Raw genomic sequence first — 19,924 nt, 5'->3', positions numbered from 1 at the left:
GATTGACAACCTTTGTTGATGAAAGTTTGATAGAAATTGCAGGCTCATGTCTTTTTGAAGAAGACTTGCTGGTGTGTTTTGGATCATTGAACCCAAGTTGGTTTCAGCTTGAGGTCACCGACAGACGGCCCTTCAGGATTTTTTGGTAGACAGGTAGACAGCAGCAGAATTCATGCTTCCATTTATCACAGCAAGTCTTCCGGCAAGTTAGCATGCTAACATAATTATACTAACGGTTTTAGCATTTTCAGAGGTAGGCACCTCTACAAACACTTAGTGCTATTGTGCTAGGTGTTAGCATTGCTAGCATCCATGTATCAGCATAGTAGCATATATAGCCGTTTTCATAGGTAGACACTTATATGAACATAGCACTATCATGCTGGGTGTTAGCATGCTGACATTAACATAGCATAATTTTAGCCATTTTCATAGGGAGACAGTTTTATGCTAGGTGTTACCATGTTCACATTGATGGCATGCTATAATTTTCTGTGATTTTCATGAATATGAACTGAAGGCAGACACTTAGCGCTATCATGCTAGGTGTTAGCATGCTAATGTTAACATAATTATACGAACATTTTTTGCATTTTCAGAGGTAAGAACTTATATAAACACTATTATGCTAGGTGTGAGCATCCTATTGTTCGCATGTTAGCATAGCATAGTAGCATTTTAGCCATTTTCATGGTTAGACACTTATGAACACAGCACTATCATGCTAGGTGTTAGCATGGTAACATTAGCATGTTAGCATTGCTAGCATGCTAATAGTATTACCTTTAGACATTTTCATAGGTAGACAGTATTATGCTAGGTGCTAGCAGGTTAACATTGCGAGCATGCTAACATGAGCATATTAGCATTTTTTGCGTTTTTCATGAATATGAACTTAAGCAGACAGTGCTATCATGCTAAGTGTTAGCATGCTAAAATAATGATTTACATTTTTAGCATTTTCAGAGGTATGCACTTATACAACCACTTAGCGCTATTAAGCTAGGGATGGTTTTTCTAGTGTGTCTGTGTACTAAAAGTGTTACTTGCACCACAGTTTGACAATCAACAATTTAGGATATTTTAATACAATTGAAAAAAAAAAAAAAAAAAAAAAAACACCCACACAATGAAAAGTGTTCACCTGCACAAAAAAATTGGACATTTAGAATTTACATGATTTAATCTTGCCATGTTTAAGCATAAAATACACAGATTGATTCGTAATGCCTGTTCAAAAGTGTGCAAGGAGCAAAGTGTGAAAATTGAACAGAAACTTCAGCCAGTCGATAACGTTTGTAACTTCCAATTCCTTAAGGCATCGCATTTGCCAAACAAAGTGATTCAACTGCAGGCATATTAAAAAAAAAAAAAAAGTTTTTCATAAAACAAGTTAATGCAACATGCAAAGATCCACCGTTGCTTATCGTATGCAATTTTTGTGTATTTCTGAGTTGTATCTCAACTAAAAGACCAGCATGTCGCCCTCTGTTGGCCATTAAAAAGAATGCAGCTTTAAGGCACTTTGTGCACCTATCAGGACATCAGATAACGCTGCTCTCGTTCAAATGTGATGCTAAAAGGAGGATCCTAGCCGCTCCACAAAGTGAAACAGTAAGCAAACAAAATGAAAAAGTGTTGTTTGCTAGCAACATACTAATAAATAATGAGCGAGTATGAGTGCAGGTGCACTCAGTGGGCTTCATTTCTTCACCAGCGTCTCCAGGTAGCCCACGAATCTTCTCAGGTTGACTTTAACGTTGTTCAGCACGCACAGCTGCTGGGGGCTGCACGCGTCTCTTCCTGCTTTACGAAGCTGCCCGCAGAAAAAGAAAACTGATGTTTTTTTTTTGTTTAAAATGTATTTTATTGCTATATATTTTTAGTTTGAATCAGTATATACTTTTCTTTTTTTATTATTATGTATGGAAATGGTATAATATGCTTTATGTATGATTATTATTCTGAAAAAACAAAAACTGTCAAGAGGGCCCCTGCAATGCAATTGCTCGGCACTCGGTCCTTAAGAAGAATAAATTGGTTTGGTTTGGTTTGGTTTGGTTTAGTTTATTTGAACATGAAGGTTACAATGGAATACATCTCGTGAATCATTTTTTGACAGTTCCACATGTCCAAAAGGAGTAGGAAGAAGCAAAGCTTATTTAATCCTACCCCCCATCCATTCTACATCTAGTACAGTACATGTAGTTCACTTCCTGGATTCCATGTCATGTTTTCAGTGATAGTCAGGATAACACATAATAGATAACGGTGAGATAACCGTCCCCCCAAAAAAAGAGAGAACATTCATAATAATGATAATATGATGACAATACTAAATAATAAATAAATAAATAAGAACAAAGCTTTTTTTTTTTTTTTTTTTTTTAAACACAACAAAGAAAATTATAAAAAAAAAATAAATAAATAAATAGAAATAAATAAATAACAAATAAAATTTAATTAAATAAATAAAAAATAAAATAAAATAAAATAAAATAGAAAATAAAAAAATAAATAAATAAAATAAAATAACAAACCTGACAGAACAATCAGGACTCTTCTGCCTTGTATTTGGCAAACATCAACTGCTTGTATTGTTTTTTGAATTTGCTCATCTCTGTACATTGTTTGAGTTCTTTACTCAATCCGTTCCATAATTTAATTCCACACACGGAAATGCTATGGGTTTTCAGCGTTGTTCTCGCATATAAATGTTTTAGGTTTAATTTTCCTCTAAGATCATATTTCTCCTCTCTGATTGAGAAATACTTAATTAGATTTTTGGGTAACGAGTTATTATTAACTTTATACATTATTCTAGCGGTTTGAAAGTGTACTAAATCTGCGAATTTTAATATCTGTGATTTTAAAAATAAATATCTGTGATTTTAAAAATAAATAATTAAATTGAATCCTACTACAAGTAGTTATCATTTGTATTTTACCGTAGTTGCATTTTTCTTTGCTTTGTATATAGAATTTTATTTATTTGGCTGGGTTTTTTTTCATAATTTATGAAAGTTGTTGTCTGTATCATATACACCATGTATTATTATTATTATTATTATTTTTACTTAATATGTTGTAATTTATTTTTATTATTTATGTAAATTAGATAATACGCTTACGTATTATAAAGAAACACAAAATTTCAAGAGGGCCCTGCAACGCAATTGTTCTGTACTTGGCCCATAGTAATAATAATAGTAATAATAATAATAATAATAATAATAATAATAATAGTACCAGTAACAATAGTAATAATACTAATAGTAATAGTAATAATAGTAATATTAATAGTAATAACAGCAACACTACTCCTAATACTACTACTATTAATAGTAATAGTAATAATATAGTAATGTTGTAATAATACCAATATAGTAACAATAATAGTAAAAACAATACAAATAAGTGATAATAATATGAATATGAATAGTAAAAATAATTTTAATAATTTCTAATTTTTTTAAATAATTTTATTTTGAATGTATATAATTTTCTTGATTTGGCTTTTTTTGTAATTTATGAACTTGTCTGTATTTTATACATTTTTATTCTATACATATTATTATTATTGTATATTTATTTTTTTATCACGGTTATCACTGTAGCAGGAGAACGGCACCTTGGCTTTAAAGACAGGCTGAAGCGTCTTCAAGGCAGGAAGTAGCTGGATGTTCTGCGCCGCCGTCTCCGCCTCGTCTCCGTCCGCGAACACGTCGAAAAGCGCATCCAGGGCCTCGCCGTTTACCACCAGGTCGGCGTCCTTGGTGGCGACTTGGAGCAAGGCGTTCCCGATCATCTGCGGAGGAAAGCTTTCCTTAAAAAACTAAAAAAAAAAAAAAAGGGAAAGGAGGAAAAAAAAAAAAAAAAGAGCAGCACCTGAAGGGTTTCAGCCGAGCCTCTCTCTTTGGCCAGCGTGCTGCCGGTGATGCCCAGGATGGCGACAGCGTTGACCCTCACGCTGACGACGTGGGAGCGGGCGGCCACTTCGCTGAGGCTCATCAGCTGCTGGACGCTTATGACCTAAGGAAACCCAAATAAACAGCGTACACGCAACTCGCATCTTGAAAATGAACAGTAACGCCAACGAGGGTTCACTCTTCCACCTGCGGGATGTTTTTAGAGGCGGTCATCTGCAGAAGGGAGCGCATTGCGCTGATCACGGCCTCAAGGAACTCCTCATCTCTCGGGATCTCTGTGGTGTGGAAAAGAAACCATGAGGTCCACCTGCACAATATAACGTTAAAACCCAACATTAACTCATTCAACACCAAAGGCCTGGTTATCTATTTTTAGAAACCCCAACAACGCAAAAAGAGTTGATGGATGCAACTCTCCACTCATGCGTTTCACTTCAGAGTAATTATTAAGCTCTAAAAACGGCCACAAGGTGGCAGAAGTGCAGTTGATAAGAGATCAGCAGGGATCATGTAGATGGAAAAAACACACGACAGGAAGGAGGAAGTGAGAGAGCGTGGACGAGTGGAGCGTGCAGAAAGTTACACATTGTAGGTAAAATTTTAACGCATGCACACTGATAATTCAGTTCCAAATGTAAGAACTGTAAATAGTTCATGGTGTTATATTTGGAAATAAGTTATTTTGATGTAAAACAACCCTTTTTTGTGCTCTTTATGTTGGTATAGTTGTTTGAGCTGTCACAAAAGCAAAACATATTTGTGTCAAAGTGAAAGTTATGCTTGAAATCTTTTCACAGTTTCACTTGTTTTTTTAGTTGGGAACCGATATTTTCCTGAAACGTACCCATGTTTTACTACTGATGACTAAAGAACAAAAAAAGGTAGAAACAAGCTTTTTTCCTGATGAAAGACAGGAGTGTAATGGTTCTTTTGGTAGGTTCCGTGTTTCTGTAGCCATAGAACACAAGATTCTGTGTGCCTTGAAAGATCAGTCACCTTCTACAATGGGGCACTGAAGAGGTTGTCAAGGAGAGTTACAAGCGTTAGCAACACTAGCATAGCTACGTGCGCTACAGTGCTAACACTTCACTCACATTGTAACAGCAACATCGTGCTAGGTTAGCCTCCATTCTGAAGATGATGAAACTGACAGCTCCCAGGTCAGCAACTGTAGCTTCTATTGTGTTGTAAAGCCCCTTTTTGTTCCCCCCCCCCCCCGAAACAAAACTGTCCTCTGAAGTGGTGGGTGTGCACACGAGTAAGGAAGTGTGTTTTTTCCTTTGTGATGTCACGTCAAGCCATTGAGCGCCTCTTGGAGGGAGGTGGTGGATGTTTCTCATGTCTGGTGCTCATAAACACTGTCGGGCAGCGGGTCTCAATTGCAAATGGGAGTGCTTCTGGCTTCCCAGCATGCTTTGCGGCACTTGTTTTGTAAAAAGTTGCGCAGTTCTTTTTGTTTATCCCGCACTGGTAGTGGTGGTAGCTGCCCTGTGTTGCGCGATAGCTTGCATGGTTGGTCAGCGTGATGGCGCTATTTCCTTTATGACAAGACTGCTGTGTTGAGGAATAACTTCTGTTTGGGTCAAAGGTTGAAAGTTGAAACCCGTACCTGTACCGTACCTTACCTCCAGGTAAGACTGTGGCCGACCCCTCCAACCCTGGTCACCAACTTTTCCCCCCCAATTGCTCCCCCCTCTGCCTGGAGGCTTTGGTCTTTCAGGACCGGAACCTCACGCCACAAGAACAGTTTCTTTGCATCTGCCACCAGCCTCATGAACAAGGCCAAGGACCCCCCCCCCACTGACCCGCAACCCCTCCCCCCCATAGACTACATACAGTGGTGTGAAAAAGCATTTGCCCCCTTCCTTCCTGATTTCTTTCTTTTTGCATGTTTGACACACTTAAATGTTTCAGATCATCAAACTAATGTAAATATTAATGACAACACAACTGAACACAGAATGCAGTTTTTAAATGAAACTTATTATTAAAAGAGAAAAAAAATAACTTCCCCCCCACCCCCCCACACAGGGCCATGTAGGTTTGTATGGTTTTTCCTCCCTTAATAATGAAAAGTTTCATTTCAAAAGTGCATTTTGTGTTCAGGTTGTGTTGCCATTGACTAATATTTACATTTGTTTGATGAAGTGTGACAAACACGCAGAAAAATAAGAACTCAGGAAGGAGGCAAACACTTTTCCACTCTGTGTGTTACACTGCCATACAGTAATACTGTACAGTATATGAACGCACATCTTCACTGTTACTGCTCATCTTGCAGCCTTAAACTGCAGTCTACCGTGAATGCTGTTCTGTATACGGTGTGATTGTAAATATCCCAATAGATTGGCACCCTCGATACTCCTGTAAATAATGCTCTTTAATAATTCTATAATAATAATAATTCTTTAATAATTCTATGGTTCTTATTTAACTCCATCAATCGTCCTTCTGCTGCTGTTTTGCACTGATAGACTGTCATTTTTATATTTACCTCTTCTACTTTTTTGCACCAACCCCCCCAGAGCAAATTCCTTGTATTGTGCGAGCTATACCAGGCAATACATATGATTCCGAGTGTGAGACCCCAGCTGTCAGGACACACGTTAATATTCATAATAAAAATGGATTCGATTTTATGGTGCTTCACAATGACGTGACCCCATTATTCATTCACTCCTCAGTCACACATTGGTGGTGGTAATCTACATTTGTAGACACGGCTGCTTTGGGGTAGTCTGACGGAAACGTGGCTGCCAATTCGCGCCTGTGGCCTTGCCGACCACTACCAAACATTCATGCACCAGCGTGGGCGGCACTGGAGGGAAGCTGGGTGAACAGTCTTGCCCAGCGACACGACGACAGTGACTAGTTGGGAAAAATTAATTTCAGTGCGACTTATGAGTAATATAATGCTACCTGCTTGCCCGAAGACCAGCGAGGACAGGTGCAGCGCCGCTTCCTGCAGGGCCGCTGCTCCTCCCAGAGAGTCGGCGTCCAAGCTGGAGAGGATGCTGTGGAGGCACGTCAGAGCCCGCGACTGAACCCGCCGCATCCTGCCGAGCACGACAACAACGTGTGTTAAACATCGACTACATACGACACTGATTAGGTTGACAGTCAGGTTTGGGAGGTTTACTTCTTTATGAGGCTTCCCCAGTAGGGGGTCTGTCGACACACGTCCATGGCTTCCTGTCCTGGGAACTGCGTCTTTTTAAGCACCTTAAATCAAGAGCACATATCATTTTGGTACACTATTCAGTGTTTCACAAAAGGCAGTCCAGCCCAAGCACTGTACTACAGTATATGAATGTCACAGGCCAATACTACAGAGAGCAAACGTGGCTATACAGTACTTTAGAGTAGTCTGTGTCCAGCTTGTACAGATTTACTAGCCACTGAAAAAGAGTCAACACAAAGTCTAAATAGCTGGCAACACAATTGAGTCCACCAGACAGGTGATGTTTTTCACGTTTCTCCTCATTGAACCACAGCTCCCCCAAGTGCCAACGAGACGCTACCAACACCGTGCCTGACTGGAGGCAAGGAACGATGACCTCACCAAACAAAAGTCGCCAGTTGTGTCACCGCTGCCAACTGATGTCGCCGAGCTCTAGGAGCAGTGTGGAAACTTCAATGTCCTAGTCAGGACGACAATGCATGATATGCTGCTGTGCCTCATTAAGCTCGGGAAGAAAAAGGGGAGGGGGTCACGCTCTGCTTCACGATGCCACAGTACACGCTGGAATTCATGGTTCTCCTCGAACCGCAGCACTCGTGCAGCCCCGGAACATGAAGCTATCACCACCGTGCTCGACTGTGGGGAAGACACAATTGTTTTGAAAATCACTTGTGTTGCCAGCGCTTTGGACAAAAGCGGCTGTGTGGTGACTCACTTGCAGTGGATAGCACATCCACACTGCCGCACAAGCTGTACACGGACTACTCTAAGGTTGACTTTCTATAGTATTAACCACATTAACACTACATTGGTTTTATATTTGCCTTTTGGGGGATGTTGTGGTTGATGAGTGCCCCATGCACCTCGGCTGACAAACACGGGGGGGACACGAGATTGGAGAACCCGTCTGCGGTTATTTCGCTTTCGTCGCTGCTCGACGACTCCTCCCACTCGTCGTCGGAGGGATCTGAACAGGCGCACAAACATGCACAACGCCGATCGTGATACAGCAGCCTATGTGTCCATCACACGGTTTCCTGGGAGTGGAATGAACTCTTCCAAGAATGTGTTGTCATTGTCTCGATGCACCAAATGAAAAACGTGGGCGGCCACGTCAAAGGAAACCACGTCGCCCGGGGAGGGCAAGGGAAGGGAGGGTCAGGCCTCAACGCTCACCGTCAGAGCAGCACATGTTGACGATGATCTCCAGGGACGTCTGCTGGGCCGTCAGCAAGGCCGCCGCCTCCCTCAGCTCCTCCTTCTCCCTCTGGACACAAACATGCGAGTCAACCACTTGGCAAAGACAAACAAGTGCTATCGCCGGCCGCAGCCTGACTGGGATCGTTCAGCCAATTAAAACACAACCGTGTGTGTGTGTGTGTGTGTGTGTGTGTGTGTGTGTGTGTGTGTGTGTGTGTGAGGCATTGCTCCACAACAATAAACCGTGAATAGAGATGTGCATGCTTTGGGTGCTGCAGCATGACAAACATCAGCTTGTTTGCTTACTTGGGGTTCTGACTGTGATTGAGCTGATGGGGACGTCTGTCTCGCATGCCGGGGGACTTGTCAGTGTGGTATGTTCCTGTTTGTTGAGTCTGGTTTGAACTGCGGGGTGGACTTTTCCCAAAATGTCTCATTAATATCTAGTCATCTCACGTTATAAGTAGAAGTGCATGGCGGTAGACACCCACGATGCATCCCATTTACACCGTTTTAAGCATTTTATTGAGAATGTGAATGAAAGCATAAACCGGGGCTACACAAGTGGTGGCCCGTGCGCCAAATAAGAATGACAATAGAATAGCCTGCAAGTTCAGTTCAAACCTTGGGAGACATTTTGGCAGCAGATTCCTAAAAACAGCACAGCGCTCGTGTCATATAAAAAAATCTTTGACTTCAGTTTTGCAGTAGGTCCTCAAAAACAGAAGTGTTCCTGTCACATAGAGAATCTTTGAGATGTATTTTTGCACTGTCCTTAAAAACTAGTATTCCTGTTATACGGACGATAGTTGACAAGCATTTTTTTTGCCGTAAGTCCTTAAAAGATGCAGAACTCTTCTGTCATGTAAAGGATCCTTGACTAGCGTTTCATGCACGTTCTTAAAAACTGCAGCAGTCCTCCTATATGGAGGACCTTTGACTAGCGTTTTTGCAGTACATCCTTAAAAACAACTGTGTTGCTGGCATATAGAGGATCTTTGACAAGCTTTTTTTTGCTGCAAGTACTTAAAAACAGAACACTTCTGTCATGTAAAGGACATTTGACATGCATTTTTCAGTAACTCTTTAAAAACAGCAGAGCACGGATGTCCTTCAAAGAAGCACAGTGTAGTTAAGCTCTTAAGCCTTCTTTGGCATCGTTAAAAGTAAGGTAAGGTCAGGTAGAAGGTAAAGGTCCTACATTTGTCAGCAGGGCAAAGCGTCACTCAACTTACAGGCAAGAGATCGGAGAAGTCGTCTCCGGCTTTCCCGTTCTGACGTTGCGCTCCTCCCTCGTCATCGTCGTCCATCTCCTCCGCGGCAGTGAGCTCACGTTTAACTTGCTCTTCCGTACCCGACGAGGCGTGGAAGCGCGCCTCTTCCGCTTGTCGGAGTTGAGGGATGAGCTCACTCGCCTCCACGTCCAGGCACTGGGACAGGTTGGCTAGCACGGCAGCGAGGGTCTGAGCCTGGCGGGCGGCAGGAAGGCTTCCCTTCATGTTCCACAACGTTCCTGCACGGGAACGCAACGTTAACACCGGATCCTTTTGCAGCCTGTTGAGGCAGCAAACTATTAGGGCCTAAATTAACCGCACCCTGATCATGTGCCACATACTTAACATGATTGACTCATCAGCATTATTAATGCTAAATCAGTGGTTTGCTCCTGATCACTATTACAACACTGGTTTTGTCACTACTGCATTGTTGAAATAAACTTGTTAATAAATGACCAAGTTATCAAAAAGAGCTAAGTTTTCCTTGCCACTTTTTCATGCACTCCAAATTGTTAAGAGGTCAGAAATTAATTTCATACATTACAACATTGGTTCTGTCATTGCTGTATTATGCAATATACTTGTTAATAAATAAATTACCACGTAGTCAAAGGCAGCTCAGCTTTCCTTCCCACTTTCTCACGCACACCAAAACATTAAAAGGTAAAAAATTAGCTTAATATATTCCAATGCTGGTTCTATTGCTGCTGTGTTATGCAATATACTTGTTAATAAATGACCATGTTGTCAGAGAAAGCTAAGCTTTCCTTCCCACTTTCTCATGCACTCCAAATCATTATTAAAAGGTCAAAAATTAGCTTCATATATTTCAACACTGGTTCTGTTGCTGCTGTGTTGTGCAATATACTTGTTAATAAATGACCATGTAGCGATGTTTTCCTTACCACTTTCTCATGCACGCCGAATCATTATTAAACAGTAAACAATTAACTTGTCAAAGACGACAACATTGATTCTGTCGATGCAGTGTTGTGCAATATACTTGCTAATAAATGACGATGGCATGTGCAATATACAGACCTGATCAAAATCTTCAGACCCATTGAAAAATGGCTAGCATTTGCATTTTGCACATTTGGATCTTCATGAGGTTTTAAGTAGAGCTACACTATGCAAAAGCAAGAAGGGGAGTGAGACAAAAACATTTGGAACTTTAATTTTAAAAAAAAACAACAACAAAAAAATGAAAACTCTTGTTTACCAGCTGATCAAAAGTTTAAGACCACAGGCAATAACGCCAAAATCTGCTCCAAATGTTCATTTTGTGTCAGGCCTTCACACTGTCATGGCCTCCTGATGGCTAAAGCTAAGAAGCTTTCTCTTTTTGAACGTGGTGGGATTGTGGAGCTGCATTAGCAAGGCCTCTCGCAGCGTGCCATTGCTGCTGAGGTTGGGCGCAGTAAGACAGTCATTCTAAGTTTTTTGAAAGATCCTGAGCATTATACACCTGCGCTGAGCCAAAGGATCCAATTGGCTGTCCATCAAGACACAGGGCGGTCTTCCAACCACATTAAGGCCCTTACAGGTGCCGACTGCAGCGCAATAACCACCAGACGGCCCCCCACCTGAGATGTTTTCTACCCCACACTGTGGAGGGGGGGGGTCCATCATGATCTGGGGTGCTTTTTCATTCAGTGGAACACTGGAGCTTCAGGTGGTGCGGGGTTGTCAAACGGATGCAGATGTTGCAGCGGGCATCCCTCATGACCGAGGGCCCTCGTCTGTGTGGTAACAGCTGGGTTTTTCAACAGGACAACGCTGCAGTTCACAATGCTTGCTTGACCAAGGACTTCTTCAGGGAGAATAACATCACTCTTTTGGACCATCCTGCATGTTCCCCTCATTTAAATCCCATAGAGAACATTTGGGGGTGGATGGCAAGGGAAGTTTATAAAAATGTCCAACAGTTCCAGACAGCTGATGCCCTTGGTGAAGCAATCTTCACCACTTGGAGCAATGTTCCCACTAGCCTCCTGGAAACACTCGCATCAAGCATGCCCAAAGCCATTTTGGAAGTGATTAACAAGAACGCTGGAGCTACTCATTACTGAGTCCTACTGAGAACACTTTTTGTTCTGGTTTTGTTATTTTTTGAGTGATGGTCTTAAACTTTTGATCCACTGATAAACAGCCTATTTCAGTTTAATTGTTGTTTTCAATCAATTACTTTTTCAAAGTGCTTTTTGTCTCACTCCCCCTTCTTGCTTTTGCATATTGTAGCTCTACTTAAAACCTCATGGCGGCATGGACAGCTATCAAAAGTACCTGAAGCTAGTGTCCTGAGGAGGGCGTGTGCCATGCTGGGCTGTTTTGACAGGAGCACGCTCTCCAGGGCTCCGTGCACAGCACAGTTGATGCTACATAGCAGCTCGGGGTTATCCTCTGTCACCGTGTGCAAACAGTGGGCTGCAAGATGGAGGACAGTAAGTTAGCTTGAAGTTTCATGCTCAGCCAAGAAGCCGTTGCAGCAAATGAAGAATAGAAAAATCTCTCAGTGTCACCCACCAGCAGACGTGGCCAGCTCCACATTGTGCGGGTGCCTCTCCAGACACTGGACCACCACGTCGAGGAGACCTGACTTGTTGAACAAGGAAACCGCCTGGTTGCTGCTCTCGCTGAAAACCACACACCACACCGCATTTGTCAGGTGGCCATGTGGATGAGGGAACAACAACAACAACAACTGCGGAGCTGTCCAAATATTTCAGCTCTCTACTGTCCGTCCTGCCGCCAATGAACAAGAATGCAGGGAAAAACAAATTTAGAGTTGCTGGCTTACCAAAGATTCCATAGCAGGTTGACAGCCTCGTTGGCGACGTCGTCCACATGGTTCTTCTGGTCTTTCATCTGCACTGCGGCACCATCGAAACCTGCGCAGCACTGCAACCAAAACAACAGTATTATAGTCATACCTCACCACTTCGAGCTTTGAATTTCAAGGCTTCATTCTGTCACAGTTATTCCAAAAAGTATATTAATAACTCATGCTGTTTCATGGCTGAATTCTGACCATTATTAGTCAAAAACATGCATACTTAAGCACATTTTTTTCACCAAAAAAAAGCATTTACAAGCATAAAACCTCTACATTAAAGTAAATTACAACTAGAGAAGCACTCAGAGCGCAGACCTCCGCCAAGCACCATAGTTCCCCTCATACTGTATTTTTTGTGGCGTTATACACACAAATGCTAAAAATGGTTCTCTCGCAAGGTTAAAGAATCCTTTAAAAAAATTCCTGGATCCAGACGGTGATCCGTATCACCCCCAAACATTAACCAATTCTTCCATATCACATTTCCGACAATTCCTGAAAATTTCATCCAAATCCATTCAGAACTTTAAGTTATTTTGAACACAAACAGATAAGTCTGCAAAAACATAACCTCCGCACTGCACTGAATTCAGAAGACGCATTTGAAAATGTGATATGTAGAATTCAACACAGGCCACTAGGTGTCAGTAACATTACCGTAATGTCGGGTGCGACACACAAGCACCGGACTTGATCGCCGGAACAACAGGCTTTTATTGCAGGATTGAATGATCTCAAAAACCCTAACATGGGCTACGCCAAGCTCAAATTCGACTCCGAACATCCGATGTCACTTCCTGTCCGCCCCTCACGCAGCTCCCCCGAGCATCAGAACATATTTACAGCAACACACACGAGCACGAGTCTTATTTGTGTCTTATATGGCTTGTTTTGTCTTATTATGTCTCCTATATTGGTTAATAGGGGTGTAAAGTTGACTATAGGGGTGTTATTTCATGTCTACAGGGCTCTAATAAAGTGAAAAGGTTGTAAACGGATTTTCTACACTCTCACTATGAATATATTTCATTTACAAATAAGGAATCCTACTTGGTGGAAATAAACTTAGCAGTTAAACGAGGCATTACTGCACATGTTAAACCAAAGGAAGCAATATACTGGATAAAAGATGTGCACCGTTATCCAGATCTGCAACGTTCTTCTTCGTTTCTACATGTGCCACCCCTGTGCAAATACAATAGGATAAGTAATATTTAAATACAGTAGATAACGCGATACAATTATACAATTTAGGCCAAGCAGAAGCTTGAAGAAAGTCATTTTCGGAAAAGGCACAATGGGTTTAGTTACAAGATATGTAAAACTGCTTTTTTAGATAAAGTAGCTTTGTATTAAGTCTAATTATGGGTCACAATTTAGAAGCAAAGTGACCTACACCAAAATTTAACCAAGGTCAAAGCTGAGCCAAAAGTCAACACGCTTTAGTCGGCGAAGCTGTGTGCTGCTGCTGATGCTGCTGCTGATGTTGTCGCCGTCAGCCAGCCGCAACAGCTGCTGACCGGCAGGATACAAAGTGATGCGGCATCAACAGTGTTGGCGTGCGCTCACCTCTCGAAGCAGAGCTGTCAGAGGTGTCATGACGTCGCGCTTCACCATGTCCTCGCACACCTCCTGACCTCCGCACGCGCTCAGATTCCTGTCACGGAAGACAAACAAGTTAACGCACTGAATAGTTTTATTGTGGCATGGCGCCCTCTGTAGGTGGAGCCTGAGAAATACATTTCTCCCAACACCCACACACCCCCACGAAAAACCCCAAAGCCTCTGGAGGCACAAAAAACTTTGAATTTCAACAGTCATCAAGATTTTTGAATACCTTTCGGTGAGTTTTGCCATTGCTTTTATGCAACGTTTAGCACAAAGGCTCCAATTCATGCCTCTATTCAAGTAATACATACCGGTATATAAAGTACTCACCACGATATTTAGTGCTGGGTCAAACAACAGTGACAGATGTGGCTGTAGGCAACATCCTGATTCAGTTTTTTGTCAGCCTCCAGCAGCTTTATCTGCCTATATGCGTGCTTTAATGTACTTGGCACAATGTACTTGTTAAGATACATTTTCCTTTCCGCTTTGTCATGGACTCCAAATCATTAGTAATTTTTTTTTTTTTAATAAACATGTTATACTGTATATGAGTGGTCAGCATCCAGCAACTTCATCTACCTCTGCGTGTGCTTTAAAATGTCTGTCATGCTAGTCAGCTGTTGGTGTGAAACTCATGCATGTTCCACTTGCAGCACTGTTGTTTACAATGAACTCGTCTGCCCTATTAATGCTGGCTGAGCAGTTTGCTCTTACTGCTATTACAACATTGGTTGCGTTGCTGCTGTGTGGTGCAACGTAATTGTTAAGCTGCAGTTTGCGTTCCGCTTTCACATGCATTGCAAATCATTAGTCAAGTTTAAAAAATGAACAAGTTATATACAATGAGTGGTCAGCATTCTGCAGCTTCATCTACCTCTGCATGCGCTTTAAAATGTCAGACAAGCTGCACTGCTGCCGGTGTAAAACTCATGTGTGTTACACTTGCCGTGCTGTTTTCCACCACCTCACCCACGCTATTAATGTTGGCTGAGCGGCTTGCGCTGTACCGCTAATACAACATTGGTTCTGTTGCTGCTGTGCTGTGTTCAAAAAATGGCCGTGTGGTCAATCAGAGCTATGCTTTCCTTCCTACTTTCTCTAAGTCATTTTTACAGTTAAAAAATGAGCTTGTTGCATGTCATGAGTTTTTAAATTCTCTCCATTTATTTCCTGCTTCCCATTAACGCCCGTCCTCTTTTGCTAAGGTAAATCATTTCAGCATTTAGGGGGTGTGAAGAACATAAACAGAAAGTTTTACTGTAGTTAACTTCTTTTTCCGCCTGTAAGACAACTACAAAAAGTGTTTGTAAGCTGTATGTTCATGCTTTTCTCCCATTATATTACAGTGGTCAGCTTATTTTTACACTTTAGAATGTTAAAAAAAACACTGCCTGGACAGGCCAGCCGATAAAGCTTTTACTGTGGCACCAGTTTAACCCTGGAACGGATTATTCTTTCCCATGACTTTCCTATTTATCTAATGCGTGTTCATCACCGACTCACCTGAGAGCTCCGGCAGCAGTCTCCCTCACGGCCAGGCTGCGGTCCAGCAACATGGGACCCAGTCGCCTCACAGCGTCCCTCTGGAGGAGACCCGGGATGGTCTGGCTCTGCTGCACCACCTTGGAGATGCTGGCGCACGCAAGCTCTCGTACGTCCGCGCTGGGACTCTCCAACTAGAGACCAATATGGATGATGATTATTTATTATTAGACTGGCATGGAGTGTTATCTTGTGCATAACACGTTTACAGCAGCTGGACAAAAAGTATTGGGACACCGGAGCATTACACAAAGTGAGTGATGACAGCTCTCACTCTTTTAGGCCAACTTTTGACCAAACTTGGACAAATGTATTGGGACAGCAAACTATTTCACCTACTGGACGTGAGTTTACAACATTTTAAACGGTTAGTCATTCACTCATCCAAGCAAGATTTCGGGAAAGTGGTTTCGGAAGCGAGCTATAACAGCATAACGACATTTTGACATTCACTTATCCATACAGTCAAAATCTGGCCCCTATGTGGTCTTCGTGAAGCAACATAATGCTATATAACAAGACGTGCAAAGTGAAATGAAAAAAATTGTACACGGATTATGTTCCTACTTTCTCCAAAAGTTCTGCAGCCGGACAGTCGTCGCCGTCGTCGTCCCCGTGCTCCTCCTCAGCCGCCACTTCCTTCACGGCGTTCACCGGCAGTCCGACAGCGTTGAAATGGGGACGTTTAAACTTTGTTGTCTTACTTTTGCCCATGTTAATCCTTTTAAAGTGCAAATGTGGGCTTTTGTCTTCGGATAAATAGAGGTTTTAGTAAGTCCACCCCCAAATACAAGCTATTCTAATAGGTGGCCATGTGGAAGGTCTATCTTTGCCGTAATGCGTGAGTTGCTACCAGAAAGCAGGAACCGCTGTCGCAAAATGAAGGGAAGCTAACCAAGAGGCTACCGAGTTAGTGAGCCACTAAATGTCCGCAAAAAGGTCTAAAGTGACAATAAAGTTGCAAATTTACTGGAATAAAAGTCTGCAAAAATAAAGTGGTCTGTTTATGCAAAATAAATGTCATATAAGACTATAGTTGTAAAGTTAATACAATTACTAAAATAGCGCTAATCAAATTTAATGGAATACATATACAGTAACTAAATCAAAATATTCCAAGAATGTAAAAAAATAAATACATTTCCTAAAAAAAAGTTGTAATGTTACGTGAACAAATTTTGTACATGTAAGGGAAAAAGACTGAAATACTCCAAGAATTAGGTCGCAAATTTATGTACAATAAAGTGAAGTTAACCAACTAATCTGACAAAGAAATTGCCACAAAATATTCTGAGAATAAAACCATACTTTAAGAAATATTCTTAATCTATTTGCAAATTTATGCAAAAAAACGTAAATTGTAAATTTACACGAATCAAATATTATATATATATAATATATAAGCATAAAGTTGTAATGTCCTAAAAATAGTTCAAAACATAATGAGGATATACAAGTAGCAATATATGTACAGGAATAAAGTAAAACAATGACAAGAATAATACTATAAATTTAGTACACAAAAAAAAGTTGTAATATTACAGTAAAGTCATAAATTTTCAGGGATAAAGTCAAAATATTAGAAGAATAAAGTCAGAGGTTTATGCAAAAAAAAAAGTGTGTCAAGGTAGCAAAGTGGCTAGCTAGCTAGCTAGCTAGCTAGTTTATGGACAGCCAGTTTTGACTCTGGAATATTTATTTGGTAAATAGTTTTAAAAAATAGAAACATTTACATAAAATACATGATTAACATCAGAAACAAACACACACACACAAGTACTGTTACGATTAATTCAGCAGCTTTAACACGAGCACAGCTACAAACGGGGCCGTGTCCCTTCTTGTCTCTCGTTCCTTCCCCCGTCCACTGTGAACGTCACTTCTTCGGATAATGCTCGAAAACGTCCGGTTACTGAATGTTTGGCCGTGGTTTGAGGATAAGCTTCCCCGTCTGTGGGATTACACAAATAAACACATTTAGAAACTTATAAAAAGGGCCGGGAAGGTTACGTTGATGCCGTATAGTCGGTCGACTCACGTCGTCACAGGACATGTTGTATTCTGCTAAAACCGTTCGACACCTAGCAGCAATACTGAGGAGGCAAAGGTTAAAGATGACAAACATATCAAAAAGTGTTAGCATAGACATTTATGGCTTTAAAGAGTAACATGAAGGATACATTGACGGCGCCACGACTCGTTTGTGTATCCCGGCAAAGAAAAGTGCTATGAGCGTGATGCAGCTGATGGTAAAGAAGGGATGATTCCACAGCGAGGAAAAGAAAGACACCTGCAGGAAGCAGAATCATTTCATACTTCAGGACATTTGTGCTATTACCCATTTTACAACAATTCCCAATTTTCCCAACATTCTGATTTTTCTGGAATGCTAAATGCCTTTGATCTAATTCAAGTTCAAACTACTTCCACATTTCTCAACCACTTCAAACCGTTCCAACATTAAACTATTCTACTAATTCAAGACATTCATTCTGTTATTCACATTACGACAATTCCCGCTTTTCCCGACATTCCCATTTTTCCGGAATGCTAAATGCCTTTGATCAAAAGAGTTGCAACTACTTCCATTTTTCTCAACCGATTCAAACCCTTCCAACATCAAACCGTTCAACTAATTCAGGAAATTCATTCTATTATACATATCACAACAATTCACACATTTGCCGACATTCCCATTTTTCCGGAATGCTGAATGCCTTTGATCTAAAGAATTCTAACTTCTGCCACATTTCAAGATTCAAGAGATTCAAGATTCAAGAGAGTTTTATTGTCATGTGCATGGTAAAACAGCAGTTATACTATGCAATGAAAATCTTATTCTGTTCATTCTCCCAAGAAAAGAAAGAAAACACAAGAAAGAACAAGAACATAAGAAACATAAACATATATACCAATTAATTAAGCAACAACAACAGAAGAGACATTAATACAAATAAATAATACAAATAAATAAATTTCTCAACCGATTTCAACCAAAAGTCAAAATGCTCAACTTATTTAGGAAAGTTTGCATTCCCGACACATTGTTTTGTCATGCTAGGCGTTAGCACACAAACATTAGCACATTTCAATGGTTAGCCACTTCCATAAGTATTAACTTCCGCAGACACTTCATGCTAACATTAAAATGACAAAAATAAAAATGCTACCGTTAGCATGCTAACATTAACATACTAACTTTTTAGCTATTTTCATGCGTAGACACACATATATACAGTATATATATATATACAGTATATATATATATATATATATATATATATATATATATATATATATATATATATATATATATATATATATATATAAACACAGCAGACGGGGACTTTATGAGATGTACGACAGACGGGTTGGCAACATAAGCAGTACCGACTTAAACGAGCTCCACTGTGATATGAATATAAAGTCATACGTTTACGGGAATTTCAGCCGTTTTGGGAACAATAATGCCAGTTTCACACCATCATATAAACCGTTATGTGCAACCGTTTTAGACGGATGCTTACCTTCTGCGTATCGGGGTCTATCAACCAGTTCCATGCCCCCGTGGCTGTGCAAACTGACACCACTATTAAAATCACTGGAAAAAACAAACAAAAAAGTAACCATGACAACCAGTCAACCGAAAGTGAGCATTATTATCTTTGCAGAAGGCCCATTTGATTGTGCAGGTCTATCTAATGAGATTGACTTACTTCTCCACCTTCCTGTGGCAGGTTGCAGACAGGAGACATATTCCGTCAATCTTCTCTCAAAGGCTTTTAAATCTAATGGCAAAACGAACATGATTACTGCACACTTAAACAGTCTCAGCCATAACTAATCGCCCCGAATCGAACCATATACTAAGGAGGGGAGTCGTTTGTCCAGGAAGGTAACAATAGATTTAATTGGCACAGGACGAAACATAAATGTATGACACATAATGTACATTTCCAAAGTAACAGAAATGACTCATGTAAGCAACGGAAGTGTTGGTTAAACGAGCTAACATGTCAGCCACCATGCTACATGCTAATGTCGTAAAGCAGACAAGTCAGCTAACTGTGCAACGTTGCATTCCAATGTACGTATCGAAGCCAATTTCAATCATTAACCAAATCGACCACTGTTTAAACGCTGACCTTTTGTTTTTATTATTAAATATATAGATGTATTACCTTCGGCCTGCTCTAGTGAGTTCATGTCTTCTAATCGTGGTCCCAACAGGCGGCTTCCGCCCCCCTCAGATGAAAGACAGGCAGAGAGGGCCAATCAGCATCGGTTTGGTTTTTTCTTCTCTTCGACTGATTGGCGAGTACAGCACAACGAGGCACCGCCTTTCTAC

The 19,924-nt window shown here is 40.9% G+C and overlaps 2 protein-coding genes across 2 annotated transcripts; both read right to left on the bottom strand.

Moving 5' to 3' along the window:
- Positions 1-1,129: 1,129 nt before the first annotated feature.
- Positions 1,130-16,420, bottom strand: heatr3 (HEAT repeat containing 3). Its single transcript, XM_054770846.1, has 15 exons — positions 16,144-16,420; positions 15,538-15,710; positions 13,993-14,080; positions 12,388-12,488; positions 12,114-12,223; positions 11,874-12,014; positions 9,546-9,823; positions 8,287-8,377; positions 7,935-8,077; positions 7,069-7,151; positions 6,849-6,985; positions 4,116-4,204; positions 3,889-4,032; positions 3,632-3,808; positions 1,130-1,816 (listed from the first exon to the last, which is right to left on the bottom strand). Exons 1-15 carry the CDS (start codon positions 16,288-16,290, stop codon positions 1,703-1,705), a joined length of 2,016 nt encoding a protein of 671 aa, XP_054626821.1. The 5' UTR covers positions 16,291-16,420; the 3' UTR covers positions 1,130-1,702.
- A 638-nt stretch (positions 16,421-17,058) lies between these two features.
- Positions 17,059-19,846, bottom strand: cnep1r1 (CTD nuclear envelope phosphatase 1 regulatory subunit 1). The gene is made up of 6 exons (XM_054770971.1): positions 19,758-19,846; positions 19,293-19,364; positions 19,104-19,177; positions 17,757-17,866; positions 17,615-17,669; positions 17,059-17,527 (listed from the first exon to the last, which is right to left on the bottom strand). The coding sequence occupies exons 1-6, from the start codon at positions 19,780-19,782 to the stop codon at positions 17,486-17,488; spliced, it is 378 nt and encodes a 125-aa protein (XP_054626946.1). The 5' UTR covers positions 19,783-19,846; the 3' UTR covers positions 17,059-17,485.
- Between the last annotated feature and the right edge of the window lie 78 nt (positions 19,847-19,924).

This window comes from Dunckerocampus dactyliophorus, chromosome 3 (genome assembly GCF_027744805.1).
Source record: "Dunckerocampus dactyliophorus isolate RoL2022-P2 chromosome 3, RoL_Ddac_1.1, whole genome shotgun sequence".
In the NCBI taxonomy this organism is placed as follows: domain Eukaryota; kingdom Metazoa; phylum Chordata; class Actinopteri; order Syngnathiformes; family Syngnathidae; genus Dunckerocampus; species Dunckerocampus dactyliophorus.
This window is presented reverse-complemented; position numbering and strand designations above follow the sequence as displayed.